The 20,128-nt window shown below is 41.6% G+C and overlaps 3 protein-coding genes and 1 long non-coding RNA gene across 6 annotated transcripts; 3 read left to right on the top strand and 1 right to left on the bottom strand.

Annotated features, from left to right (window-relative positions):
* Nucleotides 1-662: 662 nt before the first annotated feature.
* On the top strand, nucleotides 663-3,933 carry pgam1b (phosphoglycerate mutase 1b). Its single transcript, XM_078277843.1, has 4 exons — nucleotides 663-1,049; nucleotides 2,133-2,407; nucleotides 2,529-2,709; nucleotides 3,314-3,933. Exons 1-4 carry the CDS (start codon nucleotides 911-913, stop codon nucleotides 3,481-3,483), a joined length of 765 nt encoding a protein of 254 aa, XP_078133969.1. The 5' UTR covers nucleotides 663-910; the 3' UTR covers nucleotides 3,484-3,933.
* Nucleotides 3,934-5,082: 1,149 nt separating this feature from the next.
* On the top strand, nucleotides 5,083-10,229 carry exosc1 (exosome component 1). Its single transcript, XM_078277813.1, has 8 exons — nucleotides 5,083-5,189; nucleotides 6,420-6,535; nucleotides 6,763-6,837; nucleotides 6,958-7,046; nucleotides 7,141-7,174; nucleotides 7,273-7,323; nucleotides 8,087-8,171; nucleotides 9,073-10,229. The coding sequence occupies exons 1-8, from the start codon at nucleotides 5,162-5,164 to the stop codon at nucleotides 9,177-9,179; spliced, it is 585 nt and encodes a 194-aa protein (XP_078133939.1). The 5' UTR covers nucleotides 5,083-5,161; the 3' UTR covers nucleotides 9,180-10,229.
* A 1,170-nt stretch (nucleotides 10,230-11,399) lies between these two features.
* knop1 (lysine-rich nucleolar protein 1) lies at nucleotides 11,400-17,501 on the bottom strand. Of its 3 annotated transcripts, none has more exons than XM_078277784.1 (7): nucleotides 17,396-17,501; nucleotides 16,942-17,016; nucleotides 16,469-16,537; nucleotides 15,187-16,353; nucleotides 15,015-15,086; nucleotides 12,480-12,548; nucleotides 11,400-11,921 (listed from the first exon to the last, which is right to left on the bottom strand). In XM_078277784.1, exons 4-7 carry the CDS (start codon nucleotides 16,303-16,305, stop codon nucleotides 11,616-11,618), a joined length of 1,566 nt encoding a protein of 521 aa, XP_078133910.1. In that variant the 5' UTR covers nucleotides 16,306-16,353; nucleotides 16,469-16,537; nucleotides 16,942-17,016; nucleotides 17,396-17,501; the 3' UTR covers nucleotides 11,400-11,615. The 3 variants fall into 3 exon arrangements, with proteins under 3 accessions (XP_078133910.1, XP_078133919.1, XP_078133928.1); XM_078277793.1 differs by having other exon boundaries at nucleotides 16,942-17,040; nucleotides 17,396-17,475; XM_078277802.1 differs by having other exon boundaries at nucleotides 16,942-17,043; nucleotides 17,396-17,454.
* LOC144535394 (uncharacterized) lies at nucleotides 17,480-20,069 on the top strand. The gene is made up of 2 exons (XR_013503664.1): nucleotides 17,480-17,580; nucleotides 18,245-20,069. It is a non-coding gene; the product is annotated as an uncharacterized LOC144535394 (long non-coding RNA).
* Nucleotides 20,070-20,128: the final 59 nt, after the last annotated feature.

Here is a 20,128-nt window from a genome sequence, read left to right as displayed (position 1 = left end):
TTCGGCATCAATTTTCGCAAGACTGCCTATATTCGAAATCTAAACAGTTAATTTCTCGCCTAAAACGTTGTCAGAAGTGTCTGTCCTGGAAACCCGACCCTCTGACCTAGGTTCCTATGCTGAAAAGGGAAAAGAGAAAAGACCCTGCCCTGAAGTAGGAACTGAAAGAGTTAGGCCTACAGGAACTGTGGCCAGAGGAACTTAAAAATCCCCAAATTGGTCCAGTCGGAACAGGAGAAAAAAAGGGTTCTAGGAATTTTATGTTCTAGGAACTGCAAAAATACCTCCGGTCGGAAAATGGCTTTAGTGTCTATGCAGCCACATTTGTCTGAGCGACAGGAGCAAAATGAGGCCATCTTAAATAGATGGCCTCATTAAAGTAAACATATAGCCTACAGAGGTGTTGTTGTTTTGATAATTGATTGTTTGTTTAATGTCTTGTGACTGATTGGTATCTGAAGATTTTCATTCTAGTAGGCTATATGTTTTCCACTTACTACGGTAAGCATCATTCATGATATACTGTTGCCTATGTTTGTGTAACAAGGCAGATTTTCCAAATGACTCACTAAGGCCAGCCTGCAGTGCTGGGCGTGTGGACGTGCTGCTGTGCGCATCCTCCTGCCTCCCTCCTCCTCCGGCGCACACAGCTCGCCTTTTGATTGGTGGAAACCAGCAGGAAGAGCGCTCGTGTCGTGAGATCCGTCAAATTCGGATAGATCAGCCAACTCGTACTGCTACGACAGATTATCCCTCCAGGCTATCAAAAATACTGCGCCCGCTTCTTAGTAGGCGTCTTTGGGGTTGCGGCCAAATCAAAACATATCTGCGGACGTTGCTGCCGCACTTTAAGAAGAGTCACTTACCCCCCATTTCCCGGAAATACAGCGCAGAGGGCATCGGTGTGAGGATGGCTGCATACAAACTGGTCCTGATCCGCCATGGAGAGAGCTGCTGGAACCAGGAAAACCGCTTCTGCGGCTGGTTCGACGCGGACCTGAGTGAGACCGGGGAGCATGAGGCAAAGAGAGGTGGACAGGCCTTAAAAGGTAGGTCTACCAGATATTGTCACACAGACCAATCAGACTTTCTCTCTGTCATTGGATTAAGCCGTTGCAAGCCATTGCTTATGCAACTCTGCCGGATGGGGAAACAGGTAGCCGGCGGCCCACTGCGACACAAGAGCAGCAGGGGAGAGAGTAGGCCTATGCCTAGTGACTAAATTACTATGTTTATTGGGCTGGATGGTTGTTGTCTTTGAAACTGTAACGAACTAGAGAGGCTACACGTTTCTAGGAGAATGTAGATGCTGAAAATGGTTTGATCAGACTTGTGTCAGTCTGGCACAGATCACAGTTTCTGCTGGACCCGTTTTCCCCGGAGCCCATAATGTTTCCACACATCAGTCAAGACTGGCAGCCCCTAGTGTTATATGCTCCTTATTTTAGGATCTCCTCACCTCAGCCATTTGCAGTAAAGAGAAATATAGAGAATAATTCTGATTTTTCTTTTTGATAAATTACAGTTTGTGAAGTAAGCTTAACAGCAGAGATACTTTGGGAAAGTCAGGCCATGTACTGACAGAGATGACTCATATGATGATTTTACTGGAATGTAGGAACATTTTGAAATGTACAGCTCCAACACACATACTAATTTGGATGTAATGTCTTGAACAAATAGTGAACAAGCTTGCAGATTCTTAGGAGACAGCTCTACATTTTTTCATCTGATAACATCATGATAACGTTCATTCGATCTGTCATTCAGATCTAAGGAATAATAAAGTGCAAGCCTGTGCTGGAATTTGCAGGGTTACGGTAAAGGCCAGGACAGTTTTATTTGACATATTTCTTTTTGTGTGGCACACACGCCGGTTGGTTTTCTATGACCCAAAAATTCCTACAGCCTGCCAGTGTCCCATGGGATAGCACTGCCCCTGACTAAGCAAAAGCAAATGTTTTGGGAGAGAAGCAATAAACAATGCATAATTCCTCTAACAAAAACAAATTGTATTTATATGTTGCCTTGCACTTTTATAAGTGTATATATAAACCTCTCTCTTTGACTCAAATGCCAACGAATATTCACATTTACCGTGTTTTTCATGTCCTGTCTCTGATTCACCTCAGATGCTGGCTATGAATTCGATATTTGCTACACCTCAGTCCTAAAGAGGGCCATCCGCACCCTGTGGTTTGTTCTGGACAGCATCGACCAGATGTGGCTGCCCGTCCACCGGACCTGGCGCCTGAATGAGCGCCACTACGGGGGCCTGACTGGGCTGAACAAGGCTGAAACAGCAGCTAAACACGGAGAGGCCCAGGTCAAGATCTGGAGGCGCTCTTTTGACATTCCTCCCCCATCCATGGATGAAGGGCATGACTTCTATCAGAGCATCAGCAAGGTGACACCACAGGAACACATTGTCTCCTTCTCTTTTACAAATGAAGACATCTTTATTACATCAGTGAAAGGCCACACCGCTAAAACACAATTGACAACATTAACTCCCTCTTTTGTTGTAGGACCGGCGTTATGCCGACCTGACAGAGGACCAGCTTCCCAGCTGTGAGAGTCTCAAGGACACCATCGCCAGAGCTCTGCCCTTCTGGAACGAAGAGATCGTTCCACAGATCAAAGAGGGAAAGAGGGTGCTGATTGCTGCCCATGGCAACAGTCTCCGGGGCATCGTCAAGCATCTTGAGGGTAAGAGACAGAGCGGAGACTTTTGAGTTGCTGCTCAGTTCCAAAAGTGTTTATCTCCTGTTATATTCTGGAAAGTTTCCCTTAATAATGTGAAAAAACCCCGGAATAAAGAATAATAATAATAATAATAATTAAACAATTCATTATTTTACTATTTTACATATCATTGATTACAGATGCTGAATTTATTGAATAACATTTTACAAAACTAAACTGTGACAGGCTAAAGTGTTTATTGCTGTCTATGGGATTCATAGGTGATTTATTTCTGAGAGTATCTCTAGTTGTTGTGTACACAGTATTACATTACACCAATTAAAAAAAAAATTAAAAAAATATATATATGTGTGTGTATGTATGTCAAATTTTCTAATTCTACTAATGCTTTAACTGAGAGTTACATGTCCGCCTAAATGTTGAAAAGGCTAAAATAAATGTTTGTGTACTTTGTGAGAAAAACAACAGTTTTTTTTTTTTTTCAATCTCAGGAGCACTTTCACACTTTAAAATGAAACTTTCCTCATTCTCAGTCTGAGCAGATGTATGAAAGGCATATCCATCCAAATGGATTCTAAACTCTGCATGTATGTTACTGTTTTCCCAGGTATGTCAGAGGAGGCCATCATGGAGCTGAACCTGCCCACAGGTATCCCCATTGTGTATGAGCTGGACAAGAACCTGAAGCCTTTAGGACCCATGCAGTTTCTTGGAGATGAGGAGACCGTTAAGAAGGCAATGGAAGCTGTGGCTGCTCAAGGCAAAGCCAAAAAATAGACTCCCCACCCCCGTAAATGAGCTAGAGTATATATTGCCCATGTCCTGTTCAGTTATCAAGTTAATAGAAGGTAAATTACTGTCACTGTCATCACAGACTTGCGTACACAGACACACAACCTGCACCTTATTTTTATTGATTTGATTGGTCTTTACTTTGTGACATGCCGAAACGTATGCCATTATAACACAATGGATATCAGCTGTAATATGGTTTAAGCACTGACCAAAATGCAAAATTCGGGACCAGCGGATAGGACCTAATATAGACTTACCCTGCAGTCATTCCATGTATTCCTTCCCATTTCCGACCCATGTAGGAATGCTAAGTGGGAGCAGTGTAACCTACAAATAAACACTGGCTGTTGTTAAAAGGGCAAGTTGATATGCACTGCTGATTTTTGTTTGCTGTGGCATTGTGAGAAAAATAATAAATGTTGTCAGCCATTATGTGATGAAATCTGGTATTGTCTGACGTCGTCTTCCAGCATTAATGTCCACTCTGTCCTTATGAATCATATGGTTATGGAGATATTGGTTTGGTGTAGTCCTTCATTTATAATAGTAAATATTTTAGTTTTAAAGAGAGACTATACTACATAATGTACATAACACATGACATGTATTTTTAGGTTATTTTTAGGTCCTAGAGAACACAAAAGCCTTTTTACACTTTGGATATTTAAAGCTTTAGTGCGTAACTTTTTAATATTAACGCACGTCTGCTACATTCAAGCCATTGCCAAATGAGTTGCTACAAAGCTAATTAGGACTATCGGCTCAAACAAAACTCTGTGTATTTCTCAGTATGGCTATAGTGTCGTCCAGCGACTTTCACGCGCAGAAACTCAAGTGAAGATAATGACCTCTTCTGAAGAGTCCTACATGTTTTTTTAATCCTCCGTGTCCTTCTTGGCTACTAGCAACTCTGTGGAGGAGGGATGAGGGGGGTGCACGATCACAGAAGGCTTGCATCATGTGGATGCGCCGACAGTTTTGTTGTCATTACTTAGAATTCCTCATGGGGGCGACAGAAACTACGCACTATAGCACACATATAGCCCTCTAATGTGATGCTGCCCCCTAAATAAGTTTTATTCCTGCAAACAGTGTCAGTGCATGTCCATATACACTGACAGCTACAAATAAAAGAAAGATGCATTTAAATGCTAAATAACATCACTAGCTAATAAAATCAGAAAGTAAGTTTGCAAAGCATAATTAAAAACAATATCTTACTAGATTATTAAAATGACTTAGTAAATACTGACAAATACCATAATCCCAAACCCATCCCAAATAAAAATAGCTTTTACTCATTTAATAATTGTCAATAACACAATATGTTTTATATGTGGTTGTTGTTGTAGAAGAAGACAATTGTACATATTAAACCTATTCAATTCATTTATGTAGATTAAGTGGATTGACATGGATGTATTAGACCCACGGATGTAGAGTAGACCTGGATGCGGAGCTCCGTTCATTCTAGTTGCTCTGTGGCGTATCCGCCACCATAGCCTGTTTAACAGTCTATGAGATATGTGTGTGTGACTCAACAAATATGGCGGACCGAACAGTCCTTCTTTCCTTCCGCTCAGCGTGCAATTGGCCAATCAGATTCGACTCGAGCCCTTCGTCACAGCCAATCGGCTGAGGATCTGCTCTTCTCGAAAACATGTCGCCCATGAAGCTGTGTGTTCCAGGTGAGTCCCGTAAATTTGCAATTACTGTCACTGAAGATGTAGTTAAATCAAACTTTAGACCGTTTTTTCGTTCTGTGCTAATGTTGGCTTTTGTGGATGTCGCCGTGTTTCTATAAATTATAGTTACTCTTCAGTCCGACGGTGTAAAACACTTAACTATTTCCAGCTGCCATGCGTAGTGTGGGCTTGGGCTTCTAGTACAGTTAACGTTACATTCCGCTTCTTCTAAATGTATGGCTAGCTGTAATATGTGAGTGTTATAGGCCTTTCAGACCAAACGCAATTTGCGCTGCGCTTGCCGCTAGGTTCAGCGCACAAGTTACAGCGCGCCGTGCTCAAAGTTTAGCGCTTTGCTCGACGCAGTAAAATGCCGTCGTGGCGCGGCGCAAGCCATTGGGAATAATGGGTGTCAGAACGCAGCGGTGTCGTTGAGTTGAGCGCTGTTATATCAAAAATGTTTTATGGTAAATAACTTAACGTTACTGTACTCGTACAGGGCTGTGAGCTCTTGACTTTTACTTCCCACGGCACGTTTCATCTCCTGCCCTGCCCACTGCCTCAGGCAGGATAGCAGCATTCCTCTCTCACTTGTTTTGACTCACCCGTGTGAGATCCTCTGTTGTAGGTGGCAGTAGCGAATGTCATCGAAAGTCTTTTAAACCGCGAGCAATTGTATAAGGTCCGATAGTGACCTTTCGATGTGTTAAAGTTGCATGGAAACACCTGTTCTTTAAAGTAGTAACCTGGGGTGCTGCTGTCAGTTGTCTTAGGCAGGATTAGTATTTCATGTCAGGATTAGTATTTCATGTCATGGTAATACTAAGGTTAAATGGTTCAAAGGGACCAGATAAGTGATTCTAGGGCAAGAATTGTTCTGGACGAGTTTCACTTTAATTCATAATATCCAGGGGTGTTCTTTAGAGTCTCAAAAGTAAACCTGTCACCAATCTATAGCTGCATTACTGTTGTTAAAAGTCTGTGAATGCAGAAAATGGTATCCAACCATATCCTGATGTTACTTGTCTTAGCCGATGATGACACACTTGTGAAATGGTTGGCATTTCCTTTGTGAAAAAGTGCCTCCGGTCTTTTACTTCAACAGCTAATATTTTATCTTAAAGTGTAAAATTGTATTCAGTTTTTAACAGAGATGATCACCTCCACTACCAAAATACTGTACAACTTTTCTCCAACAGTACTGTCTGTCTAACTGTTTTCCCCTTCTTCCAGGTGACAAGCTATGCAGTGTAGAAGACTGTATTCCCGGCACAGGAGTATATCTTCGGCACGGCTACATTTACTCTTCCCTAGCAGGCTACGTGCTCAAGAAAAACGAGGGAGAGGAGGTGAGGGGTGTGGGTAGGAGAGGAGAAAGCTGCACAAGCAATTAGGTGCGTGGGAGTGCCGGAGGAAAGGGATTGCGCAACATTGGTGTGCATGTGATTGAACAGAAATGTTTGTTCTGTAATTAGTGACCCACGGTTTTTCACGTTTTGAACTTGAATCTAAAAAAACTAAACTGGTTTTGTGTGACCTGTGTGTGCATTGAAACGTGAGATGTTTGTCTTTCTAGTTACCAGTGATCTCAGTGGTGAGGGAAACAGAAACGCAACTACTACCCGATGTAGGAGCAATAGTCACCTGTAAGGTATGCAATGGAATCCAATACTATTTTTCTGTATTTTGATGATCTGATACAGTGATCCTGCACAGTTTAGATTCAGACCGTTTGGTTTGTCTCGAGCCTCAGTGTTCTTTGTTTGGACAGGTGACTAGTATCAACCCCAGGTTCGCCAAGGTCCACATCCTTTATGTAGGCTCAACACCACTGAAGGACCGCTTCAGAGGAACAATCAGGTAACCGGGGAAACTGTCTCCAATAGTGAAACAATGTGTTACATACTTCCCTGTGTCATTCACAAAACTGAGCCCACTCTCTCTGACTCTACAGAAAAGAAGATGTGCGTGCAACAGAGAAAGACAAGGTGTGTTTGAATCCATATATTCAATTAGATCATCATATGTTTACTCATAAATCTAAGATGGCATGCCTAGCGTAAAGCTTTCGCTTTTATTGTTACAGGTGGAAATATACAAAAGCTTCAGACCTGGTGACATCGTCTTGGCGAAAGTGGTATCCTTCCCCTGCCCGTGGGTCTAAAACAAATAAATAGTGAAAGATGAAATTATTCAGCACATGCTTCGCTTGCCTTTTTTACCTGAACCCAGAATGATTCGGGTATAGTAAAGAAAATCACCTCCAAACAACAAAGTCATGGGCTGCATCTCATAACCCTTAACTTGCCTCCTTGAGTCCTCCACTTGCCTCCCTTTCTCGCGTCTTAGTCCCTCCCACGAGGAGGCCCGGGAGAGACGCGAGGAAATCATGGGAGGAGAGAGGCAACGAGCAAATGTGTTTTTAGAGGGATGAGACGTCCTTTCCTCTAAAGCGTCCCATGAGTAAGTCAGCTGTTAGGGCGGAGTTAGCTACTCATTCAGCTGCACGGCTTCCGGGAAGGCTGCTCTCGTGTGTCCTCTCCTATAGCTCCTCGATGATCCCTCCTCGGAGTCAAGGAGCTATCAAATAAGGGTTATAAGGTGCAGCCTCTGTCTGCACAGTGAACATGATTTAACTCCTACAACACTATGTCTAAAACGGTCCTTCATCTAAGGAAGACGCATCTTGCGCTAGAAGAGCTATCAAATAAGGGTTATGAGATGCAGCCATGTTCCCTGTCATGATCTCTGGGAGCGTGACAGATGTACATTTTCACTTGTTACTTTTACAATGCCTTTGGATATTCCCTATGAGTGAATTCAAACAACAGTTGCCACTTCAATAGTGTGGATGTATGCTGTTTACATCTGTGTCTATAACCCTTGACCTGTGATGTCAGATTTCCCTCGGTGACGTGCAGTCTAACTACCTGTTGACAACAGCAGAGAACGAACTGGGGGTGGTGGTGGCACACAGTGAAGCAGGTAACTCTCATTTTTCAATTACACAGTTTATTTTTGTATATAAAACTTTGAAACACGGGAGGGTTCCAGCACAGCACTGCACAGATTGATAGTATCCTGTTTAAACACAAGGTGGCACAAGAGCTACTGCCCAGATAACTGCAGACAGGTATTGTCACTTGACACAGCCATTTGCATAGTGAGCCATATTTATCAAGAATTTGTTGTAGTGTTGTTGCCGTTAGGCAGAATTTTAGAAGAGTGCCAATCTAGTCATCTCAGAACCAGTAACAAAGCATTTCTTGTGTAGCATTGTGAGAGAGACATGATGCAGTTATAGCACTTTCAGTTCAATTAGTTTGCCCCTCTGAGAGCAATAAAAGTGACAACACTCAAAAATTATTATTAAAATGTATTTAGAAATTCTGCACAATAAGCACCAAATGAATCTCATCTTAACCTTGTACGTTGAGGAAATGATGTTTCTCTATACCTGACCAGACTGCACCAGAAAGGAAGAAAATAAAACCTCAGACTAAGAAGTGGGATGTCCTAGCCACACTGACAAAGTTTGACAGCTGGCTGCAGTATGATCTCTATTCTGCTATAAAACAGCTCGTATTTGCGTTAATAATTTTCAGGTGGCACACTCCAGAACATATGTACGGATAGCTCAGTTGGTAGGGCAGGCGCCCATATACAGAGGTTTATTCCTCGATGCAGCGGGCCCAGGTTTGACTCCGACCTGCGGCCCTTTGCTGCATGTCATTCCCCCCTCTCTTTCCCCTTTTATGTCTTCAGCTGTCCTGTCAATTAAGGGCCTAAAATGCCCCAAAAAATAATCTTTAGAAGAAAAAAAATAGTGTGATGATACAATATGTTGACTTTTTGTCTCATGCTATCACCTTTTCTTTTGTATAAGGTGTCCAGATGGTTCCCATCAGCTGGTGTGAGATGCAGTGCCCACGGACGCACAGCAAAGAGTTTCGCAAAGTGGCCCGCGTGCAGCCGGAGTACCTGCAGGCATGAGACAACTTCTATCTTTCACATGGAACACACAGCTTCCCCTCCCTCTTTCACTCACTGTCATCAAGTAGCCTCCCAACTCTTGTTTCAGATGTGTTCTGAGAGACTAGACGACGTGCATATCGTTGGCTACCTCTGCTTTCATGTCTTTTTAAATGGCTTCCCCTCTGCACATTGTGTCATCATCTGATTGTGCCAGCTTGAAAATACTGAAACAGGGTCAGACCAAACTGTCAGCACATATTCTAAACAATTTAGCGACTGTTGTAAAGACAATTTTAACCAAAGTGAGTGCATGTGCCAGCAACTTGGGTTTTTGAAGTTGCCTTTCAATTGCCTGATGGCAACCTGATTAGAACAATCTGACTCCGTTCACTCAGGATGTTACATGGCAGCTGTCGAGCTTTCTAAGTGACCACTATGAAGCTAAAAGCATAGAAGAATTTTGTACCTAGTCAAAAAAGGCCTTTTTCATAGATGCAGGATACACAAGTTTTGGTATTGAGTATAATGGCCTTATCATTAGGACACCTGAAGGATGAAGCAGTTGGTCATGTTGCTGGAACGCCCAGACTGTATTTTGTAACCTGAGAGATTTAAAGGGCAGTGGCTGTATTTGGTTTGAAATAGTGAGGACTCACAGAAATGCTGCACTTTAAACTTCTTATGCATGTCATGTATGCAACAGACTTTCATTTTTTTATTTTTGTGACAAAACGATCTCCTCGGGCTCTTTTGTCCTTACTCCTTTCCGACTCTTCCAGTTTCAAGTAAACTAATGGACAAATGTTGTCCACACAGCAGTTTAAAAGGAGACTGAATGTGATTTCGTTAAGAATTACAACACAGCTATCAATGTGCGGAAATATTGAAGTTTAACATGTGATAGTCAGATATTTCTTCTTCTAGCACATTCAGTTAAATGATTACAACAGGCAAGCAGAAATGTTTCCATTTTATCTTTGAAGTAAAGTGTACTTTGATTCCTCCTTCACTTTACAACATCATACGTCATTCATGTGCAAGATCGAAATAAATCCACTGTTAAAGCCATCAACGTGAGTTTACTCTTATTACCCAGACTGGTTTAAAGGTCCAGTGTGTAACGTGTTTAGTTGTTAATCAAAATCTGTGTTGCCCGTTGACAACTTGCCCTTTTTCATGAATATTTACCACCACCATTAATTCCTAGTATTCCTATTGGCTTGAAATTTTGCATTTGCATAAACTGGGGTAGACGCAAGGGGGTAAGCTTCGCTTCAGAGCTCGAACCTCCTATGGCGCCATTTTGATGCTACAAAGCGTTAGCATTCCATTGACTGCCATTCATTTTGACGTCACTGACAGCGAATAACTTTACATCTGAAGCGTTTAGACTATTTGTCCATTGTTTATTTCTAAAGAAACACGACAATGTATAAAATGCTCCATTACCTTGTACCTCACGTTATGGCTCCGTAGCAGACGTTTTTGACACGATTGTGTCATAACCACGCGACTTATGTCGCATAGTAGAGGAATTACCGTATAGTACAGGAGAAGCTCGCAGGCAGTTTGGACTTACATTAGCTGTTTAATTACTAATCTTAACTAGCATTTTAGTTAGCAATAGTTAGCCTGTGTCCATGTTATCTCCTTACATTTACCTACGCTCTCCGTCTCTGCGAGATTGGGAATGATTGAGATTTCTCTCGGCACAGCTACCAGAAGACTTACAACTTTCAGACACGTTGCTCACGTCACATTTACGTCGTTTCTCTCAGTTGGAGGCTGCGCAGTAATGCTCAGCGCTCACTGAAAAAGTGCTTCTAAAGGCCTTCACTGGTCTCCGTCCAGAGCAACGGGATCTGTTGGTCCATTCTTATATGCAGTCTATGGGTAGACGCTCCATATTCATGCGCCATCTTGAAATACGTTAGCTGGTAAGGGACATACAGGACATACTGCTCCGCCTTTCACATTTTTGCTCTCACATGATAAACTTACAGGTGCTGCTAACGGCGTGAAGGCTACCGTAGCTGTAATACGTCCTTTGAACTGTGTGGCGCGAGAGTTGATTGCGATATATGATCTCAATGCTAGATGGGAGAAATTCCCACACATTGAACCTTTTAAGGGATGTACTTTTTTATAAAAAACAAACATTTATTCCAACTCTGTGTAAACAATGACCTACTCAACTAATGCTCATTGCAATCTTTTAAATAAACACAGTACAGTTCCTAAAGCAGTAAGGATGTTTAATATACAGAATGTACATATGGCATTTTGTGCTGCGTGTTCGGTCTCTGATGAATTTCTGTTGCGAGATGTAGATTACGCAGTGGACCCGAACAAACAGTCAAGTGTGCAAATCCACAGTTAAAACTACACATTAAAAAAAGAACTTGTGTCCAATCACACACATTTCCATTTCCATTATATACACACACACACACTCTAATCATCAAAGCGAACTGATCGACATGAATTGATGTCAATGGAGAACTTATTTTTGGATGGTGCAGTGAACCCAAGTCCTGACCCCCTGTTACTGAAGTCCAGTCTGCGCGATTGAGCGCGTTCAAACTCTCCCAGAAGCCCTTGCTGCAACTGCTGCTGTGCGTCCTTTCCCAGTGCCATATTTGCTTCACCACCGTTTCCCGCAGCCGGCTGGAAACCCTTTTTGAAGCCGCCCATCAACCGGAGGAACTTCTGCTGCTGATCAGAGCTGTCAAACTGGGCGGTGCTCCACTGGCCGAGAGTCTGAGGAAGGGACATATTGGGGACAAATATTCAAAGCACATTAAGAAGAGCTCCACTGATTTTACACATAAAGCTCAATTTATTCGTCATGAGTAGTTATAATCAGTCTGTGAAAACAGTTATAATGTCTTCTTGGGCCAGGAGTTTTTCTAAAGTCTGAAAAAACAACCTTGATGATGTTCTCAGACTAAAAACTTGTTGGATTTGTAGACTACAAGTGTATAGAATAGAATAGAAACCCTGCGTTACAAACTGGGGAAATATAGTTAAAAAGACACGGGCATTTACCAGGCAGGGTGGGTCTAACATGAGTGCTACAGAGTTGCAGTTGCACTGTGGGAAATAATAAGGTCCAGTGTATTTTTTTAGCTTCACCAATGATAACGCGGAATAAAAATCAGGAAATCTCTGCTGCAGAATCCATTTTCACTATTCTTTTATCACTCTAAAGTCCCCCAATCTCGTGAAACTGCAATACTAAAACACAGCAGTATCCTTTAAAAGGTTAAAAGCAAAAGAGAAATTCAATAGTTTTACAAGAAAGGCAGTAATACTGACTGCAAGTTTGGCTGGTTTTTCAGGTTGAGAGGCCTTGTCAATCTCCATTTGTAAAGCCTGTCTTCTTTCCTATGACAAACCAAAACACACAATTCATTAAGCGTTATTATATATGCCTGTTTTACATATTATAGAAAACAGGCACAGAAAGCAATTTACACATTTATTTGAAGAAACAAAGTGGTCTAAAATAAACATTAATAAAAAAAATACAGTTATATATTGGCTTTAATTAAAAGTAACAGTGTTAAACATTTTGGGAAATACACTTTTTTGTGTTGCTGAGATTAACATCGGAAGGTTGATGCCACTCTCATGTCTGTTCATTAAATATGAAACTACAGCCAGGAGCTGTTACGGTTAAGTGGATTAGACAAACAAGATGCATGCCACTTAGTGAGCTTTACAAATAGTGGTTGCATGATTTTGTTTTTATGTTGTCATTTAACGCTCAGCAAGAAAGCAAATAAGAGTATTCCCGAAATATTGAACATTTATGCACAGCAATAAATATCACACTAAAATGCTCTGAACATCCACACAGGTGTATCAGTTAATCTGGCTGATTAGACTTCTTCCCAGGACTGTGTGGGTGTGGATAGACTGTAGCTAGCTATGTTTCCATCTGCTTGTCAATCAAATTATCTGTAGGTCGCTAAAAACAGTCATGCGAATAAAGCCGGTGAAAGTGTTTCCATCGGACGGCTTTAAAGGGAATAAAAACCTGTGCGTAATGATGTCACATGCTGTTTTGCGCTCAAACTGGTATATTGAATAGATTTTTTAAAAGGTGGTTCCATTCACTGAATCGCACAACATTTAAGCTAACATTTTCGAACAAAGTTTGCTAGCCATATTGGATGTCGCTGTCTACCTACAAATGATTAATATTGCACATGTTGTAATAGTGCTTATGTGCCAGCTGATAGTGACTTATCAAGCTATAAGACAACGACGACGCTATCAAAAAATGATGCCGATGGACGTAAATGCCAGACGACACAGATTTTTGCTATCTCATATAGCCGTTATATTTTGCTCATAAATTACATTTTAAAAGTCTCTCGTGTCCTCGTTCATCCACTTATATTTGTCTTTGTTGACACCCGCCATGTCTGCAAATAAAGAATGAATCCTCTACATTGAAATACAGTCACACTTTACACTGTTTAGCTGTCAGCATTTTAACCGTGTTTACTCCAGCTGCTAGCTAACAGTAGGTTAATGTTAGCTGCTGCTAAGTGTAGTGTTAATTAGCGTCCCGTGCGGCGATGTTTCAGTTCCCTCTAACGTCCGTTTTCGGAGCATCAGAGAGAAGCGCAGGCATTTAAGTGGCACCTAAATAAGGCACCAAAATCCGCGTTGCTAATCGGTCCGGTAGATAACGGTCGTTAAGGCACCGGTGCCGTATTAGCACCAGGTGCTAATAAAAAGATATAAAACTCTTTGGAGCTACACGATTCACGTGGTTGACATTTTCCCATTCAAAACGGCGATTTTTGCCGAAAAGCTACTAGTTTGCAGGTATGATTTTTTTTATGGCAAGTTGCAACCATAAAATGACATAAAACGTAATCGCAATTCAATATTTATTGACCTGCCCAGATTCTCCACTGGGCAGGTCTGAGCTGCGCCATACCACACCGGGAGTGTCTCAGAAGCGGAGCGTCTTGCCTGCCCGACAGGCAGATTTTATTGTCTCTACAAGTACTTGAAAGAACAATAACATGTTTATTAAGCTAGTATCTACCTTCCACTCCAAGCACTCCTGCAATTAAACTCCATGCCTTCTCTTCTCTGGCCTTGTCCTTATAAATAGGATCTGTGATGTCTTATTATTGCTGCATTCCAGACAATTTTTAGCCCGTAAGTTACGGGCTGATGATCTTCGCGTCAGCAAGCCAAGCTCTGCTCGCACAAGTGGCTGCTCACTTCACTTGCGCGAGCGTGTATGTACAGCAGATTTGTGCGTCTGATGATAAAAATAATGACATTTGACACACCGTCAAAGCTGGCTAGCTAAACATTGTGCCGTTGGCAGGGTTCAGGTTAGGCTACCTAACGTTGACATTAGCTAGCGATCTGGTACGAGTTCACGGGTAGTAAGTTACGGGTTTAACTGCCGTTCCAGCACATTTTCACGGGTAGAAGGTTGTGATAACACGGGTCACGGGTTGCCTGGAACGCAGCATATGTCGTCTGTGGTGTTGTAGAGGAGACATATACGATGTTGCGCGTGTGTGTGTGTATATATATATATATTGACTAGGTGCTCTCGCTGTTCCACTTTTGTCCCGGCTGTCCGAACGCGCCGCGGCTCAAATGAAAACAGACCTGCCGCGTATCTTTAGCGAAGCTTCTATTCACCCCCGCTCCTGGGACACAGCGTAACGCGGCTGGTGGAATATCAAGCATTTGACTTGAATGGCTGCGATTGCTCGCGGGGTGCACGGCGCCTCCAAAACGCAGCGCAGATGCGCCCGGTGGAAAATAGGGGTAACACAGTCATGGACTAATAATAGGAGCCATGTTTACCTGGTTGATGGTCACCTCATCGGTGTTTCCAGTCTTCTCTGACAGAAAGACCACGTCCTTGTGGGGTGACTCCTGCAACACAATGAAACAAAAACAAGGTTCACTCCCAAGGCAAAAACTAAAACACAACAGCTGAGCACCGTGTCAATTGCCGCTGACAATACACACTCACATGTTGGTCTTCCGCCTCTTCTTTAATCTTCTTGTTGTTCTTCTTCTTCTTTGCACCAGTTCCAGAACTCACAGGCTCCACCTGTGTTCCCCCCTTATTGGAACTCTTCTTCCTTTTGTTCTTCTTGCCTGTTGTTTCACTACTCTGCTCCTCAACTTCTTCACATTTGATTACTAATGGTTCTTCCTCTTCTCCCTTTTTCCTTTTCTTCTTCTTTGGCTCGGTCTCTTCTACTTCGCTGACCTCCACAGAAGCTTTTCTGCCCTTTTTCCCTCCCCCTTTCTTTTTTGGCTCCCCTTCATCGATGATAATAATCTCACTCTCTGTGGATTTGTCTTTCTTCTTGTTGGGCAGATTGTTTTTCTCCACAGTTTTGCCTTCCTTTTTTTTCACCTTTACCTCACCAGTCTCTCGCTCTGGTGTTTCTACCTTCACTCCATTCTCAGCCACTTTCACTTTAGCTGGATTTTTCTTTTTTGTCACACTAATTCCATCCACAGCTTCTGTCGTTTCATCATCAATAGTTTTCTTTTTCTTCTTCTTTTCTTTAACTTGCTTCTTACTCTCCTCTGTGTTTACAACTATAATGTGTTTTCCCTTCTTGGCTTTCTTTGGATATGTATTCTTTCCAGCTTGCTCTTTGTCCTCCTCCTCCTCCTCTTTCTCCATCTTTACATTTTCTGGTTTTATTTGTGCAGACTTGTTTTTTACTTTCTTCTTCTTCCTCTGTTTCTTTTCCACTTCTACTTTAACTGAAATGAACTGTTCAGTTTCCACTTGATTCTCAGCCAGCTGCTTCTTCTTCTTCTTGCAGACTGCTTTGCCATTTTTATTATTAACATCAGAACCATTAGCATCAGTCAGAGATTCAGTGACAATTTTCCTCTTCTTCTTTTTTTTCTTCTCTTCCTTTTCCCCACCTCCATCAGAGGACTCCTTATCTGTATCTATAACAATAACATCTACCTTTTTACCCTTCTTCTTTTCTTTTTTCACCTCTGCTAGGCTCCTATCATCAACAGTAACGTTTCTCTTTTTAGGCACAGAGGCTTGTCCTTTCTTGTGTTTCTTCTCCTTCTTTGCAAAAGTATCCTCACTCGTCGCTTCCTCCGTCTCCATTTTCTCCCTTTCCGCTCGCCTCTCCACAGCAACAGACCCCTGGCTTGTCTGGTGAGAGAAATACAATTACTGCATAAAAGACATCTTTTGATATTTTGCATAACTAGGCTCATAGGCTCTACGTGTATGTGCAAGTGTGATTGACAGAAAAATAAATACTAACCAAGGGTTTGGCTAGCTGCCTGGGCTGGGACTGCTGATCAATGTCTCTTTGCAAGGCCAGACGCTTCGCCTGCAGGTTTATGAAAATGCACCATAAAAAAAACTCTCTTTTCTCTATCAGCAAACATGTTTTCACAGATCTTACATGTATGCATCAGTCTGTGTGTGTCCGCCAATTCAAACTCTGCACAGGTGGAACTTTGCTACAGGTTCTACTTATGTAATCATACATTGTGGACTATTACAGATTCACTCATGCTGAGTTTTGTGTTAAAACATGTACATTTATGCAATTCTCAGGCTTTGTATGGCTATGTGTAGTGTTGTTTTAGCACACTTCACACAGTACAACTTATATGAAGGGTTATGTAAAGTACAGCTAGGGTTTCAATCCTAGATTATTCTACTTCTTCGCATGTATTAATTTTTTCAGTACAAATTATTCGGATTAAATCTGTTATTGCAAAACAGTACCTGGTCAACGATAATCTCACTGGATTTACGTGCACACTTTTCAGAAACAAAGATCACGTCCTCATCGGAATCCGTCTGAAACAAACGATGAACAGTGTTCTGCTGGTGCAAATGAACATGCTTTCAGTCCCACTGTTAATACCGGAGTTAATTACACGTTACACTTGAATGAAAACATGTTGATTTACGGCACATTGAGATGTAACAAATCCAGAGTAATAACACAGTACTAACAACACTTTTAAAGCAGAATAAGTTGACCACGTTTAACTATAGCACTCTCTTGGTAACTCGTGTTAACATTAGCTAGCATCTAACCGCAGCTAACGTGAAATCGCAGCTATAAGGTTAAACCGATGAAGAAACAAAATAATAAGTCACCCAGACGGTTAGACTTTGTATCACAGTTGCACAATGCATTATGAAATGTAAACTTAATGAGCTGTTTACTTACTTTGTATCTTCTGATAATTCACGTGGATAACCGGTTACTCTCTTAACCTGGAAGTCGTTTTCCTCTTTCCTGTTAGCGACGAGCCAGGCGTCCGTAGCCACGACCCCGCGGCGGTGAACCCAGTCTGTGAACACATTCCGTAGTTTCACCGAATGACTGGCCGAAGTCACGCTAAAGTTAAACAGGTATTGTTGTCGTTTTAATTTAATATTGTGTGCTTGTTTTAACTATTACAGTCTATTTAATCAATTAAACGAGTTAGGTTAGTCGTGAACGTCGGGATGGTAATTTCAGTTGTGGAACACTAGGCTAACGCTCGCTCGCCCAGTTAGATATATTTGTGTCCCTTCATTAAACCAACATGTCACACTTGCAGTCAGCCAGCAAAATGACTTAGAATGGCATATTTACCAATAATACTAAAAGGAAACAAAGATATAAATCGATATATTAAATAGTCTAACTAAACCATGGTTTAAGTATATTATAAACCAGCAGTTAATGTTACTTTTGCCTGGAGCTTCTGGCAGCACGAAAGCTGCAGTGTCAAGGCATCAGTAGACAAAGTCTTTGTCTGCATCTTTCCCCCTACACTTTGCCACTGCCTTTGACAATTGTTTTGTAACTTTTCACATCCGACTGTCACACCCAATTCACACTGCTAGTTGCCAGGTGTGGTACAGGTGAGATAGTAGGCAGGGGTGGAACTCTCTATTTATTTCATTCTTCACACCTTTTTGTATGTGCAAAAAAAGTACAACACCATGAATGCATATGAGGAGAGAGAGTCCGAAAGTGTGCACCGTTATCCCCAATTCAACAAGTATCATATCTTGCTTCCATGTGTAGGCTACCAGCGCTTTTTGTCCTTGTGCCTTCAAGTGTGGACACAAACCCAAAGTTGTTCAAAACACTTGGCCTTCAATTTTTGCCAGGAATCAGTCGAAGCCCCCGCCTCCACCTTCAACCTCCGCCTCCATCTGCTACTTTTATAATACCACCCGCCGCCAAAAATGTCTATCCCCATCTTTTGATGACAGCTTCCGGGTTCAGCTGGTGTCCCTGCTTCTGCCTACTACCTATGACAGCCATCTGCAACCCCAGCATCCGACTACAGCCCATGACAGCTACATTTACAGCCTCCAACAGCCCAAGCACTTAGGGTGCCATGACTTGAAGATAAAAAATATATTATTCTTCAAGACCCAGTTTGAAAAGCTGGGTCTAGAATGACCCTTTTGGAAGGGAGGGGTTGTAACTAAATTTCTTTGTTTCATGTGTGCGCTCACAACATCTTTTCAGAATAATCTTTCCAGAAAATTACACATGGACGTCAGTCTTCAGTGTCCCCTGGAAACCTGCATATCATGATTTGCTTATGTTTTATTTATTTGCAGCTTTTTTAAAAAGTTACATTTGTCAAAGTGGTGAGGATTTTCTTCTTTATTTGGTTGTATTTTCTTAAAGGGACAGTTCATCCCAAAATCAAAAACACACATTCTTCCTCTTACCGGTAGTGCTATTCATCAGTCTAGATGGTTTTGGTGTGAGTTGGCCAGTTTTGGAGCGAAGATATGTCTGCCTTCTCTCCAATATAATGTATAATAATAATAATAATAATAATAATAATTGTGGTGCTCAAAGCGCCAAGAAATATATTTCAAAAACAGCAATGCCTAATCAACAGATCTGGTTGTGAGCAGTTTCATGTAGGACCTATTTTCTTGCTACTGAACTACACCTACTATCACCGCACAAGAAAATAGCACTACAAAAGAGGAAAAAAATATATTTTTGATTTGGGGGTGAACTGTCCATTTCAATTGCAATGCATTGAGCTTTCTCTGTCACCGTACATGTCTCTACTCTGTTGTGTGTGTTCACAGTAGTAGCTGATTGTATAGCTGCAATGGATCTATCTGTGTACCATAAGGACAAGTGGATGAAGAAAAATCTGCTCAATGACCAGACAATAATTACCAGAAAATATGCACCGATGTATTAGTCACTTTGTGCGAATCACATTACAGACATTCATGTTATGCTGCCATTAAACAGTGACAGTGCTATCATTATAAGAGCATCTCATTAGGAAAAAAACATTTTCACATTTGGATTATTTACATGATTAAGATTCAGTAATATAGGGTTAATACATAAATATCCTGTTATGATAATATCTTGATGTTAATATCTCAGCACACACTTGTACACAAAAACAAATTATTTAGTTTAGTCTTATAGCAAGAAGAAATGGTCATAGCATGAACATGGTGGTTGTTTTTTAAACTGTATTTTAACTGGATGAAATATCCTTGATTGAATTCAGTGATGATCAGAAGATGAAAACTGCAACCCTCCAGTCAAGTATGAAGTTGTCTTTTTGCCTCAGAGTTTAATTGCCAGTGCATCTGAACAGCGGCTGCCAACAGGAAATCGGTCTTGACTTGAAGCCAAACTTTGCCTTGTCACTAAGATAAACACAGCGTTTCGTTCTAATTAAACTCACAGTGATGGATGACTAAATGTTTTCTATACATTCAACGGAATTGTAAATTGAAAGGGATCCTGAATGCCAGAATATTATGAGATGTTGCCATACATCTCAAACAGTGTATATAATGATCAGTAGCCTTGTTGTATCCAAAGAAACCTCAGGGAAACATGAGTGGCACTGGTTGACAAAACAGTCCAACCCCAAAGTCCATTTAGTAACTGTACCAGAGCTTCCTC

The sequence above is a fragment of the Sander vitreus genome, chromosome 2 (assembly GCF_031162955.1).
Source record: "Sander vitreus isolate 19-12246 chromosome 2, sanVit1, whole genome shotgun sequence".
Lineage (NCBI taxonomy): Eukaryota > Metazoa > Chordata > Actinopteri > Perciformes > Percidae > Sander > Sander vitreus.
The sequence above is the reverse complement of the archived record's forward strand: the minus strand, read 5'-3'. Positions and strand labels throughout refer to the sequence as shown.

What these genes read in the sequence shown, in the direction of transcription:
- knop1 (XM_078277784.1), bottom strand. Translation starts at nt 16,305, where the DNA reads ATGGAGACGGAGGAAGCGACGAGTGAGGATACTTTTGCAAAGAAGGAG. An exon ending in AAGAGGCGGAAGACCAACAT is followed by an intron (nt 15,087 to 15,186) that starts GTGAGTGTGTAT and finishes ATTGTGTTGCAG; the next exon opens with GAGTCACCCCACAAGGACGT. An exon ending in AAAAACCAGCCAAACTTGCA is followed by an intron (nt 11,922 to 12,479) that starts GTCAGTATTACT and finishes TCCCTTCCTCAG; the next exon opens with ACTCTCGGCCAGTGGAGCAC.
- exosc1 (XM_078277813.1), top strand. Translation starts at nt 5,162, where the DNA reads ATGTCGCCCATGAAGCTGTGTGTTCCAG. An exon ending in ACATCGTCTTGGCGAAAGTG is followed by an intron (nt 7,324 to 8,086) that starts GTATCCTTCCCC and finishes CTGTGATGTCAG; the next exon opens with ATTTCCCTCGGTGACGTGCA. An exon ending in GGTGGCACACAGTGAAGCAG is followed by an intron (nt 8,172 to 9,072) that starts GTAACTCTCATT and finishes CTTTTGTATAAG; the next exon opens with GTGTCCAGATGGTTCCCATC.
- pgam1b (XM_078277843.1), top strand. Translation starts at nt 911, where the DNA reads ATGGCTGCATACAAACTGGTCCTGATCCGCCATGGAGAGAGCTGCTGG. An exon ending in TCTATCAGAGCATCAGCAAG is followed by an intron (nt 2,408 to 2,528) that starts GTGACACCACAG and finishes CTTTTGTTGTAG; the next exon opens with GACCGGCGTTATGCCGACCT. An exon ending in CATCGTCAAGCATCTTGAGG is followed by an intron (nt 2,710 to 3,313) that starts GTAAGAGACAGA and finishes CTGTTTTCCCAG; the next exon opens with GTATGTCAGAGGAGGCCATC.